This window comes from Patella vulgata, chromosome 9 (genome assembly GCF_932274485.2).
Source record: "Patella vulgata chromosome 9, xgPatVulg1.2, whole genome shotgun sequence".
Taxonomy (NCBI): Eukaryota; Metazoa; Mollusca; class Gastropoda; family Patellidae; genus Patella; species Patella vulgata.
The window spans coordinates 1,617,700-1,642,809 of NC_065887.2; the positions used below are offsets into that span (position 1 = coordinate 1,617,700).

At 37.1% G+C, this 25,110-nt stretch overlaps 2 protein-coding genes across 2 annotated transcripts; both read right to left on the reverse strand.

Moving 5' to 3' along the window:
* Positions 1 to 2,371: 2,371 nt before the first annotated feature.
* LOC126831879 (dipeptidase 1) lies at positions 2,372 to 12,249 on the reverse strand. Its single transcript, XM_056103229.1, has 8 exons — positions 12,157 to 12,249; positions 11,167 to 11,323; positions 10,300 to 10,432; positions 9,219 to 9,369; positions 8,373 to 8,439; positions 7,541 to 7,717; positions 6,894 to 7,005; positions 2,372 to 2,451 (listed from the first exon to the last, which is right to left on the reverse strand). The coding sequence occupies exons 2-8, from the start codon at positions 11,260 to 11,262 to the stop codon at positions 2,372 to 2,374; spliced, it is 816 nt and encodes a 271-aa protein (XP_055959204.1). The 5' UTR covers positions 11,263 to 11,323; positions 12,157 to 12,249.
* A 5,714-nt stretch (positions 12,250 to 17,963) lies between these two features.
* On the reverse strand, positions 17,964 to 25,096 carry LOC126832455 (tRNA-dihydrouridine(47) synthase [NAD(P)(+)]-like). The gene is made up of 10 exons (XM_050563228.2): positions 24,973 to 25,096; positions 24,222 to 24,377; positions 22,842 to 23,631; positions 22,078 to 22,119; positions 21,021 to 21,173; positions 20,455 to 20,571; positions 19,722 to 19,898; positions 19,084 to 19,180; positions 18,173 to 18,251; positions 17,964 to 18,006 (listed from the first exon to the last, which is right to left on the reverse strand). The coding sequence occupies exons 2-10, from the start codon at positions 24,359 to 24,361 to the stop codon at positions 17,964 to 17,966; spliced, it is 1,638 nt and encodes a 545-aa protein (XP_050419185.2). The 5' UTR covers positions 24,362 to 24,377; positions 24,973 to 25,096.
* Between the last annotated feature and the right edge of the window lie 14 nt (positions 25,097 to 25,110).

Consider the following 25,110-nt stretch of genomic DNA (forward strand, 5'->3'; position numbering starts at 1 on the left):
AAAACGGACAAAAAGGAGGCTAAACAGACTGGATATCCCTACAAACTTTCACTGTCAACACCCCCTTGAACTCTTGACCGAGAGAGAAAGAGTGAGAGAGGGGGAGAGAAGAGTATATACATGTATTACAAGCGACAGCAAGCACAATCTCAGCTGAACATTGTCATTATAAACAATCTTCTGAGTGACATCTGTGCACGTATTTTCTTTTATTAAGATTTATCGAGTTAATTATAGAGATTGTGGCAGAAACTGGACAGTAAAATCAATACGACACGTGGAATCGGACTACTCTATCTATACAGGCATTATATTACCGGCTAGATAATTAACATACCATATAATACCATTGTACATGCAATTATAGCATCCATTATTACACATATACCCTTATTACACTTATTCCTCATGGCGGAATTGCTTCACACGTTTGTTTTTTCGACCATGTTGTTTGTTGGTCTACATTTTGTTTTTGGACATTCCGATCATATTAATCTTTATAACCACAAAGTGACCAACATGTTACTATCAGCTGAATAAATATATTGGAGTAGGTGGTGGGGAGAGGGGGGAGTCAAGATAATTAAGTCAAGAGGCGTGGTTTGATCATCTATGCTTGCACATGCCCAACCGCATGGGGTTTCGCCGTGTTCTCTAGTTTCCTCCCACGACTAAAGACTCGTATTTGAAATATAAACTGTGACATTTGTCCCGAAATGATCTAGCTTTGGCGAGTGGATGTTTAACCCCACCCCCTCTCTCCGTCCCGTCTACCCCCACCCATCTTTCTTTCTTTAGCAGTAAAAGAGAGAGAGAGAGAAATGCGGTTTAACGTCCACTCGACACAAACTAGGTCATTTCGGGACTAACACATGGTTCAATTTTATTTCAATAATTCGCTTGCGCGTAGGGGTCTTTAGCATTGGGAGGAAACCGGAGAAAACCCACGAGGTTGGACAGGAGACCCTACTCCTTGTCAGTACAACCGGGGAATCGAAACTCCGCCAGTTGACTCAATACTCAATGGCAGACTGTATGATACAGCGCAGCACGCACATGCTAACCATTCAGCCATCCACCCCCCCCCCCCCCCTTCAGGAGTAAAAACATCAACAGAACTAATTTATTATCATTTATTATCATAAACAACAACTGGTGAATATACTTGTGATATTCCCGGTCTACTAGGTCCATTTGGTTGTTATACACGATTGATCAGGTATATCTTTAATATCTATATGTGTATCATCTGGTTCTATATTACTCATTCTATCTCTAATCTACAATATATAAAATATCTATATTACACAAACTATCTCTAATCTACAATATATCAAATATCTATATTACATTAGTCTTTCGGATAGGACGAAAAACTGACGTCTCGTGTAGTACATATTGCGTGCACGTAAACAACCATTGATAGTTGGAATTCGAAATTAGAGTCGGTCGCTGTGTCTCTGTCCGAGTAAAATGTCCCCCCATAGCACACTGTGATGATGTATGACCGTCTTCACAATATATAAAACTTGGTCACCCATCCTTATGAGAGAGAGAGAGAGAGAGAGAGAGAGAGGGGGGGGGTTAACGTACACTCAACACAAACTAGGTCATTTCGGGACTAACATATGGTTCGATTCTATTTTAATAAAACTGAAGGAAATCGAGGACCCGGAAAAAACCCACGAGGTTGGACAGGTGACCCTACTCCTTGTCACGTACAACCTGGGAATCGAAACCACGCCAGTTGAATCAATGACTGACCTTATGATACAACGCACACGCGCTAACCATTCGCCCCCGAAAAAATCCCAATTCCCCCCCCCCCCCAAAACGGTGGCAATTCTTCGCACGTTTGTATCTTCAACGTTAATTCATAAATGTAAGAGTAAAACACAATTCCGGCCCTCTTCCCACCCTTAGTTTACAGTACAGAAGGCTACCCAACGATTTACATCTTTTGAAAACACGTGAACCAACCTTTTCAACTTGTTTAAAGACCCTGTAGAAATTTCTATAGGCTAGGTTCTCCAGGTCTGGTTCCGACCAACCACGTGAGATGAGTTCAGCAAAAAGAAGAGGATACTTAGAAACATCGCTGATTTCACCAAAATTACTGAGAAAAAAAATGATAAAAAAAATGTTAATATCATTATAAGAAAATAAATATTCTAAATTCCTACGTATTATTTACTAACATATACATCAGAATCTCACAGACAAAATTATAACTTACTCAGAACCATCGAAATCTGCTCCTAATCCAATATAATCTGGTCCTGTTATAGATTTAATATGGTCTAGATGATCTGTAAATAAACACAAACTATAGATATAATATAATCTGGTCCTGTTATAGATTTAATATGGTCTAGATGATCTGTAAATAAACACAAACTATAGATATAATATAATCTGGTCCTGTTATAGATTTAATATGGTCTAGATGATCTGTAAATAAACACAAACTATAGATATAATATAATCTGGTCCTGTTATAGATTATATAATATGATCCGGTCCTGTTATAGACTATATATAGATTTAATATGGTCTAAATGATCTTTAAATAAACAATATATAAAGACACCACACAGATCAGAACAGCAGGTGGCATGGGTCTATTATGATACGGGGGGGGGGGGGGGCGTGGTGTACGCTTTTTGTAATAGTACTGTACCCTTTTATCTTATCTTCACTTTTTAGAGAAGAAAATTAAGAAATGCAGTCAGACCACAATAACTTTCCCTATTGACTTTAATATTAATTCTGGTATATTTTCGTTGTGCTGAACGCAAAACTGGCCATATCTTGGCTCCAAAGAATGTATGAGGCTGATCACTGAAATCATGTGACACATAAACGTTTAACTATCCGACATACATATAACCGTAATCAATCTCTTATATCTTTGTTATAATTCCGCCTCTAAATCATGAATATTTACCAAAACCTGACAGAAAATGTAAATGCAAACCTTTTCCCCCGATTTTAGATCAAAAAGTCAAGACAGAATGTCCATGGAAATACAGAGAGAGCGAGAAAGACTTAGTTGATTCTTGGGGGGGGGGGGGGGGCGGATGATTAGCGCATGCGCGTTGTATCATAAGGTCTTTGATTGAGTCAACAGGCGTGATTTTGATTCCCAGGTTGTACGTGACTGGCGTGGGTTTTCTCCGGGTCCTCCGTTTTCCTCCCACTGCTAATGACCCCTACGCGCAAGCGAATTATTGAAATAAAATTGAACTATATATTAGTCCAGAAATGATACCCCCCCCCCCCTCTCTCTCTCCCATGGCTTTAAGTATGAGCCCCCAGTATTGACGAAATGAAATGAAATGAAATGAAATGGGGTCTAACGAGATGGTGGGTACCGAGATGGTGGTCTGCATCCTAAGGATATGTTAATTGTCTTCCTTTAATGTACAAGAAATTTCAAATATTTTTAATATAATGGGCATAAATAATAATAAAGAATGAAATTATATAGCAGTTTACATGGTGATTCAACAGACTGTGAGCTTAAATACAACAAAAGTTCAAAACATTTTAGTGAAAAATAGCAAATAGACTTTTAACAAGGGGGGATAACTCACTAGTGCACAAAGGGGGACAACTCACTAGAGCACAAAGGGAGGCAGACCACCATTAATTTCCCCATTGACTTCAATGTTAATTCTGGCCTCTTTGCCCGGCTCCAACGTTTCCCCAAATTTTCTTTGGGCTGACTGCTTTTCACTACAGACAGAGAAACAAATGGTCATGTCTTTGGACCAAAACTTGTATGAGGTTGACCACCAAAATTTTGAGATACACAAACTTGAAGAAGAATACTAAAAACATGTAACTATTCGCCGTACATATCATCGTAACCAACCTGATAACTCGGTTATCCTTCCGCCTCTAAATCATAAATATTTTCCAAAACCTGGCAGAAAATGTTAATTAAGACCCTCTATGTCCATTCTATTTCGAAACATCAACAAAAATGGGCATGCAAAAGGCGAGAAAAGAGAAAGAGAGAGAATTGCTATAAATAGACGAACTATAATTTGTGGAAGCCGAGATGGTGAAATACCGAGATGGTGAAATTTAATGGTGATCTGCCTCCAAAGAGTCAAAATAGTCTGCTTTTTTTAAACAATATTTATTCAGATTTGTATCTGAATAGGGACCAGGGAACAGGCATAGCTGATATTAGATCCCTCTAATAACTTGCTGATTCTATTGTTAACATACCTAAAGTCTCAAAATAAGGATTTTTAATTGCTTGTGTTTGAATATTTGAATGATTTAGAATAACAATATTTGAAAGGCATTGATTATTTTGGTATCATTTTTATCCATTTGATCCTATATGACTTTAAAACTGCCGGTCATCATTTATATTATTTGGTAAAAATATAATTTTTCATGACTTAGATTGATTATTGAACATTTAGTTAAACATACATTATGCAAGAGCTAAATCTGCCAATTGCACGTCTTTCTTTAGGCCTGAAATGTCATCTAAATTAATAATTAGACATTAATTAACCCATCCAGGCCATAACCAACTCTCCATGGCGTCGGATGTCTCCGACTTAGCTTCGAACAACCAGTACGGTGGTTGAAATTATTGCACACGTCTTGTCAAACCTTCAAAAGCTAATATCTTTGCTCGCAATATAATAATTATACTATTCAAAAAAAGTAGGGGATATTTGATTTTGGGGGCATAATACTAAAATATGCAAATGACTACGAAGAAACATTTCCAGTTACATGTGACGCCCAAACGCACCAATAGCTACCGCATGGAATGCAGGTGATGCTTGGGATCATCATGGGGGCCAACCCAAGATTTGCACGACTCTGACTTTGAATGTTACAGTCATTGTGGCATTGAATTCCAGGGTGGAAACATCAGTTTAATTGTTTTAGTGACCAGAAAACAAATTTTGATATGCGTCGGCTTACCCAAAATGAAAGGTTACGTGCCCTTGGCATGCTACAGATCGGCACAACACAGGCGGTTGTGGCGCGGACGATGAATGTTTCTCAGTCTGTCATAAGCAGGCTATGGTCCAGATACCGTGATACACAATCTGTACAGGACAGACCACGCTCAGGTCGACCAAGGGCGACAACTCAAGCCCAGGATCGATTTATCCGTACCTTGGCCTTGAGAAATCGTGTCATCACAGCAAATCAGATCAGCGCTCGTCTTCAAACAGACACTGGTGTGAGAGTGAGTGGCCAGACGATTCGGAATCGACTGCATAGGGGTCACCTTCGCGCCCGACGTCCTCGCGTGATCCCTTGTTTGAGAGATCATCACATTCAGGCAAGACGTCGTTGGTGTAGGGATCGTCAACACTGGGATAATCGACGCTGGAGCAATGTGATGTTTTCAGATGAGTCAAGGTTCACTGTTGATTTTTTGGACAGACGTAGGAGGGTGTGGCGTCGTCGAAACGAGCGCTTCCAAGACGTTAACGTCATCAGACATGATCGATTTGGGGGTGGTTCTGTTATGGTGTGGGGAGGCATCACTGTTGCTGGAAGAACGGCTTTACATGTTGTTGCAGGGCGTGTTACAGGCCAGTACTACCTGGACAACATCTTGGCAGCCCATGTTGTGCCGTTCGCACGACGTCATGGCCGCCGTTTCATCTTCCAGGATGACAACGCAAGATGTCACAGGGCCAGGATCGTTACAGGTTACCTCCAACAACAGAACATCACCACATTACCTTGGCCAGCACTGAGTCCCGACCTCTCCCCCATCGAGCATGTCTGGGACATGCTTTGACAGAGGTTACGTCAACGTCAACAACGTCCTGCCAATGTCCAAGAACTTGCTGCTGCGTTGCAACAAGAATGTGACAATCTGGACCAAAATGACCTTAGACGTCTCATTAGGAGTATGCCACGTCGGATCAATGCTTGTTTGGCAAACAGAGGAGGATTTACCCGTTACTGACTTGGTTGTGATGCTGTGGTAACTTTGCTGTTTGACCCCGGGTATCATTTTACCCTTATAATGGTCAGTCTGTGCCTTACTTAGTCTAACGATCATTTGGAATAAATCGATGAATGTGAACTTCATTTCATTTTGTCATTTGTTTCTTCGTCAGTTTCATTAGGTGACTTTAATAACACTTAAAAATCAAATATCCCCTACTTTTTTTGAATAGTATATAGAATGAAATTTTCAAATTATTCATTTTACATTATCTATTTCGAACTAATATAGCAAGAATGACTAGCTCGTTATCTAAATATAACTATTATAGCAAGAATAGCCAGCTCTTTATCTAAATATTACATAATGTATCTTTAATAAATTAAAACAAAAGTAGATAATCAAAGGTCGTCTTGGCTTGGATGTAATCAGATTAAAAAGGGGCACACCAAAATATTTTACCCACCACTAACAGGGGATGCTGAATGATGAAAAATGTCCAAGTCGTCATATCTTTGTAAATACTAAAAGGAACTAAATCGATTTTAGATCGATATTCTTTATAGGGTTAACTTTTACAATATTATAGTTTACAGAGGATTAAAAAATCTCTCAATTTACGATAAGTGGTTTTAACTATAATGAGTTGAGCAATCGATGATGAGAGAGATAGAGAAATGGGGTTTAACATCCACTTGACATAAAATATGTCATTTCGGGACGAGAATATGGTTCAATTTTATTCCAATACGTAGGGTTCGTTAGCTGTTTTGAGAAAACCGGGGGACCTAGAGAAAACCGACGAGATTAGACAGGCGACCCTACTCTTTGTCATGTACAAGCAGGGAATCGAAACCACGCCCCCTGACTCAACAACAGACCTTATTGTCTAACAGCCACCAAACCCCCTAATCTGTGATGAATATCGTATTATATGTACAAGTACCTGCTACTTGGGATATAGAAGCTGTTCTGTTATCATCTCCATATACAGTATCTAATGTACAGTTGATAAAATTAGGATATAAATTAACCATTATAATACCACCATTAACAGGCTGAAACAAACAGAATTAACGATTATTATACCACTTACCATGGTTATACCACCATTAACAGACCGAAAAAAAAAAGAATTAACTATCTCCTATTACATGTATTTACTATGAGAAAGAGAATCTTTGTTTGAATGCAGGCATGGGACATAGGACAGCGTCTAGTCATTCGGGTGGGACGAAAAACAGAGGTCTCATGTACACATTGGCACGCACGTAATAGAGCCCTTGAAAGTTGGAATTCGATATAAGATTAGGCCGTAGTGCCGCTGTCCGGGCAAAATTTACCTCGCTCCACACTGTATGGCGTATGCTCGTCTCCGTTAAACACATCCGTGGACATCTCTCTCTCTCTCTCTCTCTCCCTCTCTCTCTCTCGTAGTTGAAATTGAATGGTGGTCTGTATCCTAAGGATATGTAATTTGTGTTCAATTGTCTCCCTGTACGTTACAAGAAATTTGAAATATTTTAATATTATCGTTATCAAGCACGGTAATGAAAATTTCCCATAGAAAATGTGTTTTATTAATCATATTACCAGACGTTCTAATATTTCATCAGGAGCATTTCTACGATGTGGACAGAGAGCGAAGGATGACGTATGACTGAATATTACAGGTGCTTTAGATATATCCATAGCATCATTCATTGTATCCAAGGCAACGTGAGCTAAATCTATCATCATACCCAGACGATTCATTTCACCAACAACTCTCTATAAAATAAGATAGAAATTCAATAATTGGGGATGGAAAACACTTTGTTAACAGGACTAATAAATGAAATGAAATGGGGTTTAGGGTCCTATCATTCTGTACCAATCGGGCTAGAGGGAAATTTGACAAATTATTTGTTAAAAATAATCATCAGTGATGCATAGCCGATGCCAATAATCAACATTCAAGCATGACCGATCCCAATAAGAAAAGTTGATCTTGAAAAATCAACATTCAAACATGACGGAGCTCAATCACGCAAGCATGGCCGATCTAAATATCCACCGAACCTAGCTAGCATGATCGATCTCAATATCTACCATGCAGCATGAACGATCTCAATATTTACCATTCAAGCATGGCAGATCTCAATAATCACCGGTGATGCATGGACAATCTTAATAGTCATCATTATAGCATGACATATCTCAGTAATCATCAATATAGCGTGACAGATCTCAATAGGCACCATTAAAAGCATGCCAGATCTCAATAGGCACCATTAAAAGCATGACAGATCTCAATAGGCACCATTAAAGCATGACAAATCTAAATAGGCACCATTTAAGCATGACTGATTTCAATAGTCGAATGTAGCACAATTAGTTCTCAAAAGTTTTCATCCAGGGATCAGGGAGATTTCAGTTTTCTTACCTCTCCAAATGGTGAAAGTCCATTAAAGACTGGTTGATTATACCGAGTAGCTTTATAGTTATCTGCCCTTAAAAAATAAATACAAACTCAGATTTTGTTTTATTTTCATATGTATATGTCCCTTTAATTTTATTCTCGCACTTGTATATATTCCCTTTATTCTCTCACTTGTAGCCTATCAGCTACTCACATGTATTTGATTGTCGGTAATTCTGTATCCCAATGCCTATATTCAGTTTTGAATGGTAACTAAATAACTGAAAATGGCCTATAAACTCTATTTTTCAGTTTATGAGTCACGATTTTATGTCCGCTACTGACTTGGTGAGTATAATGCTGGCTGATTAAATACCAGAAGACCCTGGGTTTATTCCCGGTGTTGGCCAGGCTACTCTAGTTAGATCAATCTGTTTCACACACATTTTGCGAAATCCATCGGCCCAGCGAATATTCACTGCTGACCAGTGTGTAGTTAGATAACAAGAGGGTTATGTAAGATACAGTATCGAGGTCAGGTAACAAGAAAGAGTTCTGTGGTCATTCTAGTCATTCGGGTGGTTTGAAAAAATTGGTTCCTGATGGCTGCACGTTAAAGATCCTTTCAAGTTGAAAATCGATATAAGACGATGCCATAACGCCAAAATATTCCCCGTAGAGTCCATGTCATGGGTGTTGTTTCGCGCGTATATACCGGACACGTACTACGCTGGTTGGCGAAAGTCCGACCTGATATATGCCCAATCGGTCATCAAGCTTTTGTGAATCAAAAAAATATTGACTCTGTGATTTCCCTTATTACACACTGTATGGCGTATTAGTATTATTAACAACGGGAAAATAACCTACCATGCTGTGTTACAACTATGTGTTAATGTTAAATATCGTACACCCAGTTCATAAAACATGCGCAATACGGCTAGACTACTACCAATCATATGACCACCTTCCATTCCTATCATAGAGGACACCTTACCTCTACTAAAAGCTTCCATTATTCCTTAAATATATATTATTAAAAGCTTGGGAATAATGATTTTAGATGTACTGTATATTTAAACACATTAGGTTTGAAAACAAGAGAATCATCATTGAAATGTAACTCTGATTATATACAGTAATAAAATGGTTTTCCATAGAACTGTTGTATTTATTTTAATTTTAGATAGTCGTTATAATTCACAGGAAATTTGTTAAGATTCTGTGGATAATTTATTTTTAGTGGTTAGGATGTAATATGAACCATGGTTCATCATTTCACCCTAATTTGCATGTCCCATATTACCCCCAAGTGACAAGGATTAGATAAGTCAACCCCCAAAAATCTTTTAACGCAGAAATTTTTTTAAAATACTGAACTTTTTTGTGGAATGTATCTGTGAACTTTTTATGATGTGTAGCACATGATTAGAGGATGTCAAATAACATTTTAAAGAAACGTCACATGACAAGCTTGTCAGGGCTACGGCCCATATTACCCTCATGCCCATATTATCCCCCCACCACCACCACCCTACCCGCCTTCCGTTACCCGACTAGTATCTGACATGCTTAACGGTGTATTAAAACTATCAATAAACAATTGTTGAACTATTACCTGAAATACATGTTTAAAATAAACAGAAACATGCTTAATTCTATTCTATAGACATCTACTGTGGTTATCACCCATGTCTGAAAGGAATCTGGACGTTTTCAAGTTAAGAGTTTTGATATTTTTGATCGAACAGGCACATATAAATCTGTTTATAGGCCCAGGCCGGATGAGCAATGTTGATCCCAATTCAAACTGCTTATTAAGCATTTTTGTAATCATTAATGTAGGCTATGAATATATCGATATTACATTGTAATCAGTGCTAAATACATATGATTGATCGATGTGTTTTTTATACATACCACATCACGAATGTTGTATAAAATAACTTACCATCTGCGGTTGTTGTATATTGAAAGTTGTTGGGATATTTATTAATAAATCTTTTTATTAAATCAATTTGATCTAATCCTTTCTCCACAGCATCTTTATATTGGTTGAAACATGGTGAATAGGCGGACCACATCTATAATATATAGTCTATAATTAGAACATGGTGGTCATGGTGACCACATAGTATATGATTAGAACATGGTGACCCATAGTACATGCTTAGAACATGGTGATCCATAGTACATGCTTAGAACATGTGGCCATGGTGACCACGTGGTACATGCTTAGAACATGGTGACCCATAGTACATGCTTAGAACATGGTGACCCTTAGTACATGCTTAGAACATGGTGATCCATAGTACATGCTTAGAACATGTGGCCATGGTGACCACGTGGTACATGCTTAGAACATGGTGAACATGGTGACCATGGTAACCACATAGTATATGATTAGAACATGGTGACCATGGTGACCACGTAGTACATGATTAGAACATGGTGACTACATTTCTAATATATATTATATGTTAAGAACGTGGTCAATAGGCTGCTCGCGAGTGCGTCATCTAGAGTCAAAGTTTAATGTGTTCAATTATTACGAGACGCGGTAACATCAGGTTCCGTCTGGGCTTTCAAGCAAAGTAAACAGTCTTTTGATTGTGGGACAGGAGTCAACATCTTTGGTTCTAGGGCCACTGCACATCAAAAACCTCAATCGCAGATCCACGAATTCGGCAAGAAACCAAATGAAGAAGGGCACAAGCAAACAAGGCACAAGGATTTTTTGTTAAATTTGTGACGTGAATATGTATTGTGATTTACGTTGTTTCTATTATCCAGTACAGCTGAGAAATGATTCACTGACCTGTGCCCCTAAATGCCCTTGTTTTATTCTAGGCACATCGGTCTGGCTGGGGTGCTTGGGGTCCCAAGGGAAGTAATTTCTCATATCTTTCGTCATATCAAACTTGGTTATATCGCCGTCATAAACAATCTGTACATGCCACGCAAAATCATTGTGACTGAAAACAACATCTAGAAATGATTATGACTTGAAACATACAGAAATCATTTTGAATAAACAACATAAAATGTAGTACTATCGGACTTCTTTCCTCGCTGTGTTTGTTTTCTTCGTGATCAGAATAAATGGTTCTTACAACTTTATTGTTAAGCTGTAATGGCTTTGAAGGTTCCTTGTTCTCAATAATAATAGCTGCTTGGAATATCTAGGTGAACTCTGCCCAGCCTCGCTCAACACCCTCTTTTATAACCCCCTAATTTCTGCACATCTTAAATTAACCTTGACGTTAATTTCCATCCCAAATGTGGAATAAACCTCTCGATTTCACAAGACCAGAGGAGGAAACATTGCCTTATTTGGTCAATCAACCGTAGGTCAATAAACAGACAGAATTTGATGGATATTTTGACAATGGTTAGGATTTTACCAAAATATCATTGTTTTTTTTTTATTTATAAATATATATTTACGTTCATGAAGTACGTGTGATTTGACTCTATAGACAGAGTGAAGCAACAATTTTTCAAAGAACCAATATTGTCTTAAGGACCAAAGTGTTACAAATATAGTAAAAATTATGACCACATATATAGATCTTTATCACTTTTGAGATAAAAGTAGAATTTATCGTCAGGTCTTGGAAGAAATTTATGTATTCATTTCTTTATTTAACCCACCCCCATGTGTTCTGATTTTAAAAACAATTAATTTAAAATTATTTGGTACACGGAAACAACACACATACACATTGGCAGGTAATGTTTTGGGGGTGGCTACAGTCCGACCGCTGACCTGTCTCACATGGGCTAAAATGATATAAATGTAACTCACCCATCTACGAGAGGTACTCGACTTAAAACATTGATAGCTTTCTGTAGATTAACAGCATCGACATTTAAATCATTTATTAATAAACTCTCACCAACATCAATATACAGTACTGTAATACAACAACATCAATATACAGTACTGTAAAACAACAACATCAATATACAGTACTGTAATACAACAACATCAATATACAATACTGTAATACAACTAAACCAATCATTAAACCATCAATATACAGTACTGTAATAAACCATCAACATCTGGAACATTAATCTTACTGATTGAAATTGATGAACTAAAATCATGATATTAAAAATGGCAACTCACAAAGTTAAAATTAAAAGAAATCATTAAAAGTAGAAGATGCATCGGCAGTTTTTCTTGGTGTGTTTTATCACCTTTTTTGCCCAAACAGCGATACTTTGACCTATTCTTATTTCAATTACGGGAGCATGCCCCACACTCTTTGGGGTTAAAAGGCCCTTTTGAAGCAAGAGATGGGTCGACTTTAGATATTACCATTTTTATTTTATTTAACTTACTAATACAAACTCTACTTACGAAATGAAATGAAATGGGGTTTAACGACCTACTGTTCTGCTCCTAACTGGGCTAATGAAGACGGTCGTACGCCATACAGGGTGCTATGAGGGAAATTTTGCCCGGACAGCCGTCTACTCTTATATCGAATTCCAACTGCCAAGGGATCTTTTACGTTCATGCCAATGTGTACACGTGACCTCGGTTTTTCGTCCCATCCGAACGACAGCTGTCCTTGCCAGGCCCCCGTCTTGCATCACTCACAAGGGGGTACCACGCCGGAAAATCTGGATGAACTTTCCCGGTCAATGCAGGGATCGAACACCCGACCTCCAGGCTAGCGAGCCAGCGTCTAGTGGTCTACAATCTATCACTGAGTCCAGTGACGTGGTTTAATTCCCACCTTGTACGTGACAAGGAGAAAGGTTCGCTTGCTAATGGGTTTAGTCTGGGTACTGCGGTCCAGGTAAGTCATAAGTTCACCTCAGGTTACTACATGTATGTAATTAAAGCAGCATTTTGTTTGGGATCTCTGCTTTATTCAACTTTTTCTAAGACCTATACACGAATGCATTTAATAAAAATATGCCATATTTCCTTATTTCCAAAATGACCAGTCAAGTGCCCCGTGCCCATGTAATTTAACATGTGAAGGTCGATTATAGTTGTGGACAGGGGGTTTGTAAGAGACTGGGGTTAACTCTAGTAGCTTACAGCCCAAAATATCAGACTCCTCGTGAATCTCTATATTTACGCAAGGGGAAGAGTTAGAAACTTTTCATATTACTACTCACCAAGTACAAGACAGAGTAAATTATGAACAGCCACCATGTTTGTCTATATTGTAAAGATTTCTATTTAAGGTTTTATCTTATAACCAGCTGTTAGGTTTCCATGATTTCATTTTTACTGTTTATCTTTAAAGAGAGAGGAGGGAGAGAGAGAGAAATGGGGTTTAACGTCAACTCGACACCAATTAGGTCATTTCGGGACTAATATATCGTTCTATTTTATTTTAATAATTCGCTTGCGCGTAGGGGTCTTTAGCAGTGGCAGGAAACAGGAGGGTACAGAGAAACCGAATGAGGTTGGACAGCTGTTTATCTTCAACCTGGACATCAGTAACCATGGGTCACTGACAACAGGATAGTACTTGGGAGAGATAAGGAAGCAGGTAACAAAACTCACGTGGGCCGACACACGATTAATGCACAATGGCGTGGTAACAGCTGATTTTTACTGTTATCTTCAACCTGGACACAAGTCACCATAGTAACAGGATGGGGTGGGGGAATCAGGTCACATAACTAACAGTGGCACATATCAGGTCAACGCACAGGGGCGTGGTGACAGTTGATTTCGCACGATAATAGTGAAATGAAATGGTGTTTAACGTCCTACTGATCTGCTTGGGCTAATGAAGACAGGCATGCGCCATACAGTGTGCTATGAGGGACATTTTGCCCGGACAGCGGCACTATGGCCTATTCTTATCACGAATTCCAACTGCCAAGGGATCTTTTACGTGCATGCCAATGTGTACAATGGACATAGGTTTTTTGTCTCACTCAATCAACTTGCCAGGCCCTCCGTCCAGCCCCCCTGACACGAAGGAACCAGACCGGGAAATCCTGATGAAAGATCTCAGCCAACACGTACCTGCCTCATGAAATTGTGAGGTGTGTGGAAAATACTGAAGTCGTTTTGTAGCAAATCCGAGCCACGATATAATATAACTCATGACCCAAACCACTTCATGTGTCCCATTCACTAAGCCTCCTAAGCAGTCTTCTTAATCGGCTGCTTTTTGTCGGCTTTAGCCGATTGATGTTTAAACTAGCCTATTGGTAAAACAATGAACTGGCCACTATGGTATCATAAATCAAGCTACTATCGGCTAAATTACATCAGGTTAATTATTACATGTTAATTAAGAAGACAATCAATTTGCTTGTCGGCTACATCAACAGTCATACCTTAGTGAGAATCGGCCATGTGGTTCATAATCTGAGTAGCCTAATTAGCACATTTAACAGTTGATGTTAGAAGTCCTAGCATCAACGAATTTTGTGAAAACAAAAACCTTTCAGATCTGTGATTAAAATATATTTTAATAACAAATTCCATATTTACATTTTATGCTACAAAATATCCTTTTGGTTATTTTACAAAAACATTTTACCATGATTTATTTTTTCAAAGAAAATAGAACAGACATTGAGAAACAATGTAAAAATTTGAGCTAATTGATCTTTGTTGACCTGAAAAGCTCTAAAACAAAAGGTATTTTATGAAAATGAGATTTAGGCAACTCACAAAATTTCCTTTTGTGTGTCACAGAGTCAGTCTGATTCAAATACAGATCTATATTTCGGTTCGTTTTTTTATACTTTCGATGGCCTACACTACATGAAGATCCGACCAGTTGTAGCGATAGGTCGCTTCAGATGTCATACGAGCGGCTTTTGACCCTATGACGTCAGACATTTGATTAACCAATCAGCATTGATGTTACTAGTGGATTACCCACAGTTCCGTGCAAAACACGCCTAAAGCTTGCCATAACAGACCGTTTCATTGACTATTCCCTCACATCATTCAGAACATGTCAATGATAACAACTCTACCAGATCCTACTGTAGTAAGTAAAACAAAATTTTGAACTATAAAAACAAAACGAAATAGGATCTGTGTTTTAACCAGATTGTATAAACTACTGAAGTCATATCATTGTGGAGTAACAGCAGCTCAATAATTAAGGCACCGTCTTACTAACCTGGAAATCCAAGTATCTTTCCCGGAGTTGGCCGAGACAGTTCCTCAGGATTTTCCAGTGTGGTTTTCCGGTGAGGGCCTAGTAGGGAACAGTGTTTCGTTCTTTGACTAGTATGATAAACCGAGGTCACATGTACACGTTGGCACCCTCGTAAAAGAACCTGTGACGGCTATAATTCAAAATAGGAGAATGCTGTCTGAACAATACTTCCCTTATGTAGCACACTGCATGGCATATATGTCCGTCTTCATCAGCCTGATTGGGAGTCTTTGAGATTTGTCACCCTGAACACGTTTAATTACTTTAGACCATAAAAACATTCATGCTGTGACTATTAATCATATAGGTCCTCGTTATTCTTCAGTATCTAGTTATCTACACCGGATGCCTTAAAGTCTTTTGACACATTTTTCAATTATTGGTACTGCAGACCACTGAACTGTGAAAGGTACAAGAGATCTCTGGACCGTGAAACAACCTCTTACTGGTACCGCTACTAGAGATCGCTGAACCGTGAAACAACCTTCTACTGATACATAAGACATTGCTGAAACGTGAAAAAGCCTTCTACTGGTACCCTAGAGATCGCTGAACCGTGAAACAACTGACTACTGGTATGCGTTTGCTTTGTGTTTTGGTAAGAATTTAAAATCTGATTTGACAGGTCCTAATAACATCTCACTGAAACAGACAAAAATTACCAAATATTTCAAATCTCTATAAAAAAAAGAACAAGCATGTTAGGGCCAGAGCTTTCATTTCACAAATTCTTCAGTCAAATCAAATTTTGTTGTATTTTCAGATTAGTATGGTATTTTTTTAAAAGAATAAGACAATTGTTAGCATTATCCAAATTGTGTTATACATGTTTATAGAGAGAAGTTTATTTATTGTTATAAGGTTAATTGATAAAGACGAGAGCACCCTCGTGGAAACGCCACCAGAAATAAATATTTCATGTAACTTGTATTCCATATAATTGTGTCAGGTGTTAAGGATAATTTCGTTTTATGACATGTACATTGACTGACAGGTAAGTTCACTAGCTGGTCATTTTCACTGTCAATCAGTCAAGGACAGGTACATATAAGTGAAACGATAGCCCTGATAACCTCATACTATAAATTTAAATTGACTGACAGGTTGGTTCACCAGCCAGTCATTTTCACGTCCAGTCAGTCTAGACTGGTCAATATTACTGAAACAAGAACCCTGGTGTGGTCTATTCACTACTTGTCAAATGCCATACCAGTACAATTTTACTAACAATTTGAATACAAATCATTCTAAATTCTTTAATCAAAGAACCCAACAAACGCCCCATGTGGCTGATATCTCAGGAGCTACTTAATAGAAGCAATGATTCAATACATAATTTTATATTAGGGCATATAAAACCCTCCCCCCACATCAGATTTTTGTCTGAAAACCAGAACATTATTTTTTCTATGGCCTTAGTAATATATAAGATAATAGAAGCAATGTTTCCACAAAATTCTAGCTTACCTAATCTTTACCCAATCACCACAATTAGCACTGGATAACAACGTCTCTAAATCGTTACGACCTTGATAATGTGGTGGTCGTTCATTTATTCTTTGTGGCAGACGTTCTAAAACACCGACTGGTATATATCTAAAACACATAACAAGTTAAAGTAATAGACGACCAAAAAGATTCTTTGTATCCTAATTAAACGTGCATTATGTCAGAGATTTAGATAAAAGAGTTGGATATTGTCGCTATAATAGGTAAAGTATAGACACTGAAAAATTAATATATTGTTGAAAATTTCAGTCAAATTACTTTATTCTCAACGCAGTTTTGGATGTTGAAGTTTTCACAAAGTGGTCTTGATTGAAAGTACCATTGCAACTATATTTAACAGTGTTGATTGGTTCAGTGATGAAGATGCTGGTTCGCTAACCTGGAGGTGCCATGATCAATCCTTTTGGGGGTTTTCGGTATGGTTCAGTACCCTTATCAATGATACAGAACATAAAAGAATCCTTGACAGTTGGAATTCAATTTCTCCGTGGGCAAGCCAACGTCTTACTCACTCAAAGATATTTACACAACTTGTTAAAATCTGTTTAAAGGTAAGTACATACCTAAACATATTTACTTACCTGTTTAAGAATGACAGCCATTCCAATAGAAACCTTCGGACATTATCCACGCCTTGTTGATCTGATCCCCAGTGTGTTAAACCATAATTAGTGAAACTTTTTAACATATCAAATCTCTCATTGGCTGATATATCCCAATGTTGTTGGTCTTTAATCTCTTTAAATATCCATGGTTTAATTAGAGCTCCTCTGTAAATATACATTAATATTCATGGTTTAATTAGAGCTCATCTATAAATAAATATAAATATCCATGGTTTAATTAGAGCTCCCCTATAAATAATATAAATATCCATGGTTTATTAATAAATATAATCATCCCTAGTTTAATTAGAGAACCTCTATAAATATCCATGGTTTAATTAAAGCTCCCCTATAAATATCTGTGGTTTAATTAGAGCTCCTCTGTAATAAATATAAATATCCTTAGTTTAATTAGAGCTTCCCTATAATAAATATCCGTGGTTTAATTAATAATGTTGTTAATAATAGGATATAATTTGGAATATATTTATGGAAAGCGGACACAGTAATAAATTTGATGATAATGTCAGATTAAAAGAGGAGATACCTGGCAATCATGATTCCATCAACACCTGATTTTTCCCTGTAATTATTGTAATCTTCATACGATAAAACATCTCCATTACCTGTGTTTAATATAGAATACATTTCATTAACACACCTCTATTACCTGGATTTAATATAGAATACATTTTATTAACTCTATTACCTGGATTTAATATAGAATACATTTCATTAACTCAATTACCTGGATTTAATATAGAATACATTTTATTAACTCAATTACCTGGATTTAATATAGAATACATTTTATTAACTCAATTACCTGGATTTAATATAGAATACATTTCATTAAAGATGCATTATGTAAGAGCTAAATCTGCGGATTACAGGTTTTTATTTTTGCTTCAATTGCTATACAAACTATTATTTACACATTTATTTATATAGACCGTCTAGACCATTGGATGGTGCAGATTTAAACGGATTGAAATATGATTGCCATTTATTGATTTCAATTAAAAATTGAGAGGTTGATTCAGTCAGCAATTCAGTCAAGACTTGAGTCAAAATGAATATTTCAAGTTGAGTTGCAAGTCGAATAATTGATGCGACCTAAGTCTGACTAGAGTTCAAGTTGCTGAGTGGAGTAGAAAAGTACAACGTTTAACCCCATTTCGTTCATTCACGTCCAAACTGTAGGAAACTGCATGTGTATGTGTTGCTGAAAATAACACATCTTTAGTAGTTGGCATAGGTGTTTTGTAGCCCATAGCTTTACTGCACACACTATAGTCTCAAACACAAAATGATAGGAAAAATTAGTATTATCATCATGCAGAAGATACAGAGATGGGGTTTAACATCCACGCAAGTATCGGATGTTTCAAAGAAAGTAAGCATAATCTGCATCTTGTGCGAACCCCCGACCCCCTTATCTATACTTCAATAACATACCAAAGAAGGGCATAGGTTTTCCACTCTGACAACATCTTTGTATGTAGTCCCAATCTGCCAGACGTGTATATCTCTGTTCTCTGGATCTACCATGTACCTGTCGATGTAAAAATAAAATACATCTTTATTACAATTAAATTCACACAAAAAACATCTTATAAATATTAAATATACACAAAAAAATCTTATTTATATCAAATCCACATAAAAAACATCTTATTTATATTAAATCCACACAAAAACATATTATTTATATCAAATCCACACAAAAAACATCTTATTTATATCAAATCCATACAAAAAACATCTTATTTATATCAAATCCACACAACAAACATCTTATTAATATCAAATCCATACAAAAACATTTCTATATTAATTTTATAATTTTCATAAAAAATTAACATCTTATTCACTTCAACTCCATACAAAAACATCAGTTCCTTGTATATGTTGGCGACGCGTACACACGTAAAATAATATCAGGCCCATCTTGAATCATTTCTTTTTTTATAGTTCAGATTTTGTTTTGTTTGCCTTCTCTACACTAGGATATGGGATAATATTAAAATAAAAGTTATTAGTAGCTGATGAATGTTGTTACTGGCAGAATTACCGAATTATCAAAATATACTTACAGTTACCATAGAAACACCCCAGTTTCTAAGTTTGGGTGTGAGATTATGTGCGATACTTTTACTAGAGAAAACTCCTGTCCTCATTTTAACGGTGAGAGGAATATCTAACACTGATATCATACTTCGTACTACTTGTTCAAATTTACCACTTCTTGCCATCAACGCGCAACCTTCACCCTACAATATAAATATATAAATATATCAATTAGGCTGACCTTAAAATATCTTTATTTCACCAAACCTGACCGACAAGCAAGAAGAATGTTTTTTGTTTTTTAAAAAAACAAATTCGATGGGCTAATTTGACAGCTTGATCCTTTTCCAGGTGGAAACATTCGTCTTCTTTACTTGTGGGGACACAAATCCATACCGATAACGACGCTTGAACGCATTGAGGCAGAATCTTTTCATGGGAATAGTCACGCTTTCGTCTGCAACCATTTTGTTGAGAAGTGACACCTATGACGCTTTTGTCTTGATTAACCAGTTTGAATAATGAATCATGGCCATAGTAAAGGGAAATAACTCGCGCGATATATTTCAAGTTGACAAACAGAATCTAATAAAAAGTTCAGAGAAAAGTGCAATAAAATAATTTAAGTAGGGCGGTGGTATTAGCTAGTCCATGGCTAAGTATATGTCCGGCTTCTTATCATCATTCAATGATATTAAAAAGATGCCCAACAAAAGACTTCATATATATTTATATATGTATATATACCGGGGGTATTACCTTTTTATATATCATATCTATAGGACATCCACAGTTTATATCTATAAAATCTACGTTAATAGTCTCTTGTAGAAGTTGACCACATCTAGTCATAGTATCAGGAAAACCTCCACAAATCTAAAAATATATATCAAAGTATATTATACATGTAGGTAATCAAAAGAATACTGTGGTTTAATATCTCCTGACTTATCACAATGCTGTTGAGGTCCACGGATATTCCACATGTGCTACAGCGATTCCCTTTTATGTCTGACTGAAGGGGTTCTGTACAATACTCTTGTTGAGGTCTACTGATATATTTAACTGACAATGAGTGAGACAGAGATGGGGTTTAACGACCACTCGACACAAAACAAGGGTTGGGTGGGTACTTAATTTCAATTTTGTTTTAATTATTAGCTTGTGCCTAGGGTTCCTTAGCTTTAGGAAGTAACTGGGGGATGGCTGGGGAAAACCCATGAGGTGGGCCAGGCAACCATACTCCTTGTCACATATATAAGCTTGGCATTAATTAGACCACTCACCCCCCCCCCCCCCTAACTTAAATGGAGAAATATTTTTACCTGTACACCAAATAAATCTTCTGATGGATGTCGTTTTAATAATGCCCATTCCGACTGCTGTCCTTGAAGTAAATTAGTTGACAGCGCCATCTCACCACACGTAATATCTGCACCATATTCCTTACATATTCTCCGAAAAGGTAAATTACCAACCTGGTATAAATATATTTCAAATACATGTAGTTAAAGATGGCGTCCCGTGTACAAACTGGGGGAGTTGGACTAAAAACACATTAAAACTAATTTATCTATAAATAGTTTGCTTCAAATTACTCTCAAAACATTCCAATTGGAAGGAAATTTTTAAGTACCCCATCTTAATTAACTGAGAGAGAATCCATTTTCAGTTTGTATTTGTTATTTACCATTAATATCTAAGACAAAGTGAATTTGTGGATTATCCTCGACCAACATCTTTTTTCACTGTTTAATCACAAACTCTACTAAAGGTATAAGTCTCTCAATGTTCTAAATGGTTAGCCACTAAATCAAAACATAAGAAGCGAGAGATAGAGAGAGAGAGAGAGAGAGAGAGAGAGAGAGAGAGGGTTTAACCGCCACTCAACACAAACCAGGTCATTTCGGGACTAACATGTTCAATTTCATTTCAATAAATCGCTTGTGCGTAGGGTCTTTAGCAGTGGGAGGAAACCAGAGGACCCGGAGAAAACCTATGAGTTTGGACAGGCGGCCCTACTCCTTGTCACATACAATCGGGGAATCGAAAACCATGCCAGTTGACTCAATGACAGACCTTATGATACTGCACTAACCATTCGGCCATCCACCCCTCCAACCAAAAAAGCACTCCTTAGTCTCTCAAGCGGATAGCATGCTACATGTAGTTAGTAAAACCCTTCCATTTTTGTCCTGTGGGTGCCCTGTGTTTTTTCTCCAGAGAATCCAGTATTTGTCTAGTGAGGTTGATTGCCTAATACTTACCCTCAGCTAAAAAGTTTCCATTAAACCAGTACATGTATATATTTAAAATTTGTCAGGTTTTTTTTGTTTTGTTTTTTTTTTTTAGAGAAAAATGTCTGATAAATAGATGACTTACGGTAGTTAACGGTGCTAGGTATAATTTATTAGAAAAATCTATCTGAAAAAATAAACAGAACATAATGTAAATACAAAGAGATGGGGTTTCACGTCCACTCGACACAAACTAGGACACTTTGGGACCAACATATGTTTTTTTTTATTTCAATAATTCGCTTGAGCATAGGGTTCTTTAGCAGTGGAACGAAACCGGAGGACCCGGAGAAAACCCACATGGTTGGACAGGTGACCCTAGTTCTTGTCACGTAAATACAAAGTATTTTAGTGTTGATTTTGTCAAAAATTGAAGAATGCTGAAGACATTTTATCACATAGCTTAAACATACATTATGACGTCACATTAATAATGATGTCATTGTAATAATCATATTAAACATACATTATACAAGAGCTAAACTGTCTATTGCAGGTCTTTCTTTAGGCCTGGAATGTTGAGGAAGAGAGAGAGAGAAATGGGGTTTAACGTCCACTCGACACAAACTAGGTCATTTTGGAAACTAAGATTATAGTTCTATTTTATTTCAACAATTTGAGCAGTGGGAGGAAACCGGAGGACCCGAAGAAAACCCACAAGGTTGGACAGACGACCCTACTCCTTGTCACCGTACAAGCGGGGAATCGAAACCACGCCACTTGATTCAATGACAGACCTTCTGATTCAACGTGCACGGGTTAAAACATTCGACCATCCAACCGCCGCTAACTCATTGAGCCACTGCAGCTTCCATGATGGAGTATTAATTAAGTTATATAAAACCATACCAATTTTATTTCTTTAGGTTTTAATTTAATCAGATCTTCGTCTGTCACGCAACCAGATGTCATTGAAGCATCTTCTGTACTAATCGTAGTTTTAGGGATTTCATTGTTACTTTCTGCTTCTGATGTCTCAGATGAAAGGGAAGCCATGCCGTCTGCATCTCTATCGCTATTTTCTCCTGAATTAACATTTTCTGTATTTGTTTTATTTGACTTCTGATTCTTTTCTTCGTCTCTGCGTCTTTTTTCCAACAGATTCAAAACTTGACTACATATTTTGTTGGCTTTAGTAAAATCGTACTTTTTCTTCCATAACAGTTTCTGAAGATCCTTGGGTAATAAATTCATACTTTCGAAATCCTTAGATTTCTTCTCCCACAATTCTTTATTAACAACGTTTTTATAATCCTCGCTAATGTGCTGCGAACCGTACCGACACGTTAAACCATAGGGACATTTACCAAATGTTTCAAACATGTAACAAGTTTTCCCTAGATCTTCAGGTTTTCCCTCACAGAATGCTTTTATGTCATGGGAAAATCGACATCTCCCAGCAAACGTGCATTCTCTCTCCATTCGTATTGATGGACACAGTTTGTCGGCATCATCTGGTTTCTTTTCAAACGGTCGGCGTTTATTTCGACCCTTTAATTTTATTTTCTTTACAGGTGGTTCTGACGATTCGTCATTATTTTCTGCGTCTCCCGTGGATTCATTTGCTTGCAGTTTTTCTTTTAAAGAATCTGGCAGAAATTCTGTTACAATCTGAGGTTTATAATCTTTTAGTAAGAATCTGGAATAATTAAAGAAGATTTTTATTTATAATAATTGATTTGTCTAATATAGTGCTACATAAGCATTTTACAAAAAGTTTAAAGTGTCTTCAGGTACAGATATTTGATGAAAAGAAGAATTGTCAAGTTTTAACACTGTCCTAAGGGAGACAACTCTTATCAGCTTTCTCCTGAGAAATATTTTCAGCTTGTACTGTAAAATAACAATACATAAAAAAATGAAAGGGTGTTTAACCTCCTACTCTTCTGCACCCACTGGGTTAATGAAGAGAGGCATACACCATGAGTACACAAGTTATCATCCCATCCGAACAACTAGACACTGTGATTGCCAGGGTCTCCATCCTGTACCACTGACAAGGAGAAACCATGTCAGAAAATCCTGAAGAACAGATCGGTCAACAAAGGGAGCGAACCTGAGAACCATACAGAAGGAAATTGTTATCTGTATTGTTCGACTAAAAAACAGGAGTTTCATACCCAACTGTGGTATTGATGTAACACAGAGTAGGCCTAATGATTAAACTTGTGTGCAACAGTCAACATTTGTTCTGCTTTTGTGATAATTATAACTGCTACGAGTACTTACTCTTGCTTTATGTGAGCTACTCCAGGTTTTAAAACTTGTTGTTTTTCCACTTCTTCCGATTCCGGTTTATCGACTTCTTCCGATTCAGGTTTTTCGACTTTTTCCGATTCAGGCTTTTCTATAACTTCTGATTCTGACATTCTGGCAAATCAATCCCTGAAATACAGTCAAATAACATAAAAAATAAAACCCAGAATTTCTATAAAACATAAGATAGTCGAGTACTACCAGATTGATTAATAGGGTTGCAGGTCTAATTTTATACAAACTTTTAACCAATAGAAAACAAAGACTGATGTAGGCCTTCCTTGTTGAGTTCTATATATATGTTGTACTAAAATAGTATAATAAAAACAAATCAATGTTTGTCAGAATATTTCCATGATTGTGTTTGATGTACAAGTTTTACCCATGGAAATGTGACAGAATATAATATAGTACTTATTCTGAATGACTTGGGGTCTGTGCACCGACTGGACTATAAGTCGCTTTTACATGCACGCCAAGGTGTACACCGGACCCCGGTTTTTCGTTCCATCCGAACGACTACACATCTGTCCTTGTCAGGCCCTCCAACCTCCACAACTTACTTGGGCGGGGAAACCTGATGATGAACGATTAGTAAGAGCCTAAGAGGTAAAGAATCACCAAAAAATTGATGCTAGAACTAGCAGAATTACTACATGTAGATCTCAGCTGAAACAATAAAGGTGCATTAGATATTAAAATATTAAAAGAAATCATAGTAAACCTAATCAACACGATAAACATAAATTCGCTTTTTTCCTTTTGGCAACTAGGCCTACCGGTAGTCAAATGATGTAAACACTGGAAAGATGATGCACGTGTTTATTAAGGGTAAGATAAAATTCTACAATGTAATTTTACG

What these genes read in the sequence shown, in the direction of transcription:
- LOC126831879 (XM_056103229.1), bottom strand. Translation starts at nt 11,262, where the DNA reads ATGACGAAAGATATGAGAAATTACTTCCCTTGGGACCCCAAGCACCCC. An exon ending in GACTTTCACCATTTGGAGAG is followed by an intron (nt 7,718 to 8,372) that starts GTAAGAAAACTG and finishes CTTATTTTATAG; the next exon opens with AGAGTTGTTGGTGAAATGAA. An exon ending in TTCTATATCCCAAGTAGCAG is followed by an intron (nt 2,452 to 6,893) that starts GTACTTGTACAT and finishes GTTTATTTACAG; the next exon opens with ATCATCTAGACCATATTAAA.
- LOC126832455 (XM_050563228.2), bottom strand. Translation starts at nt 24,361, where the DNA reads ATGTCAGAATCAGAAGTTATAGAAAAGCCTGAATCGGAAAAAGTCGAA. An exon ending in AAGATTTATTTGGTGTACAG is followed by an intron (nt 20,572 to 21,020) that starts GTAAAAATATTT and finishes ATATATTTTTAG; the next exon opens with ATTTGTGGAGGTTTTCCTGA. An exon ending in GGGGTGTTTCTATGGTAACT is followed by an intron (nt 19,181 to 19,721) that starts GTAAGTATATTT and finishes TTACATCGACAG; the next exon opens with GTACATGGTAGATCCAGAGA.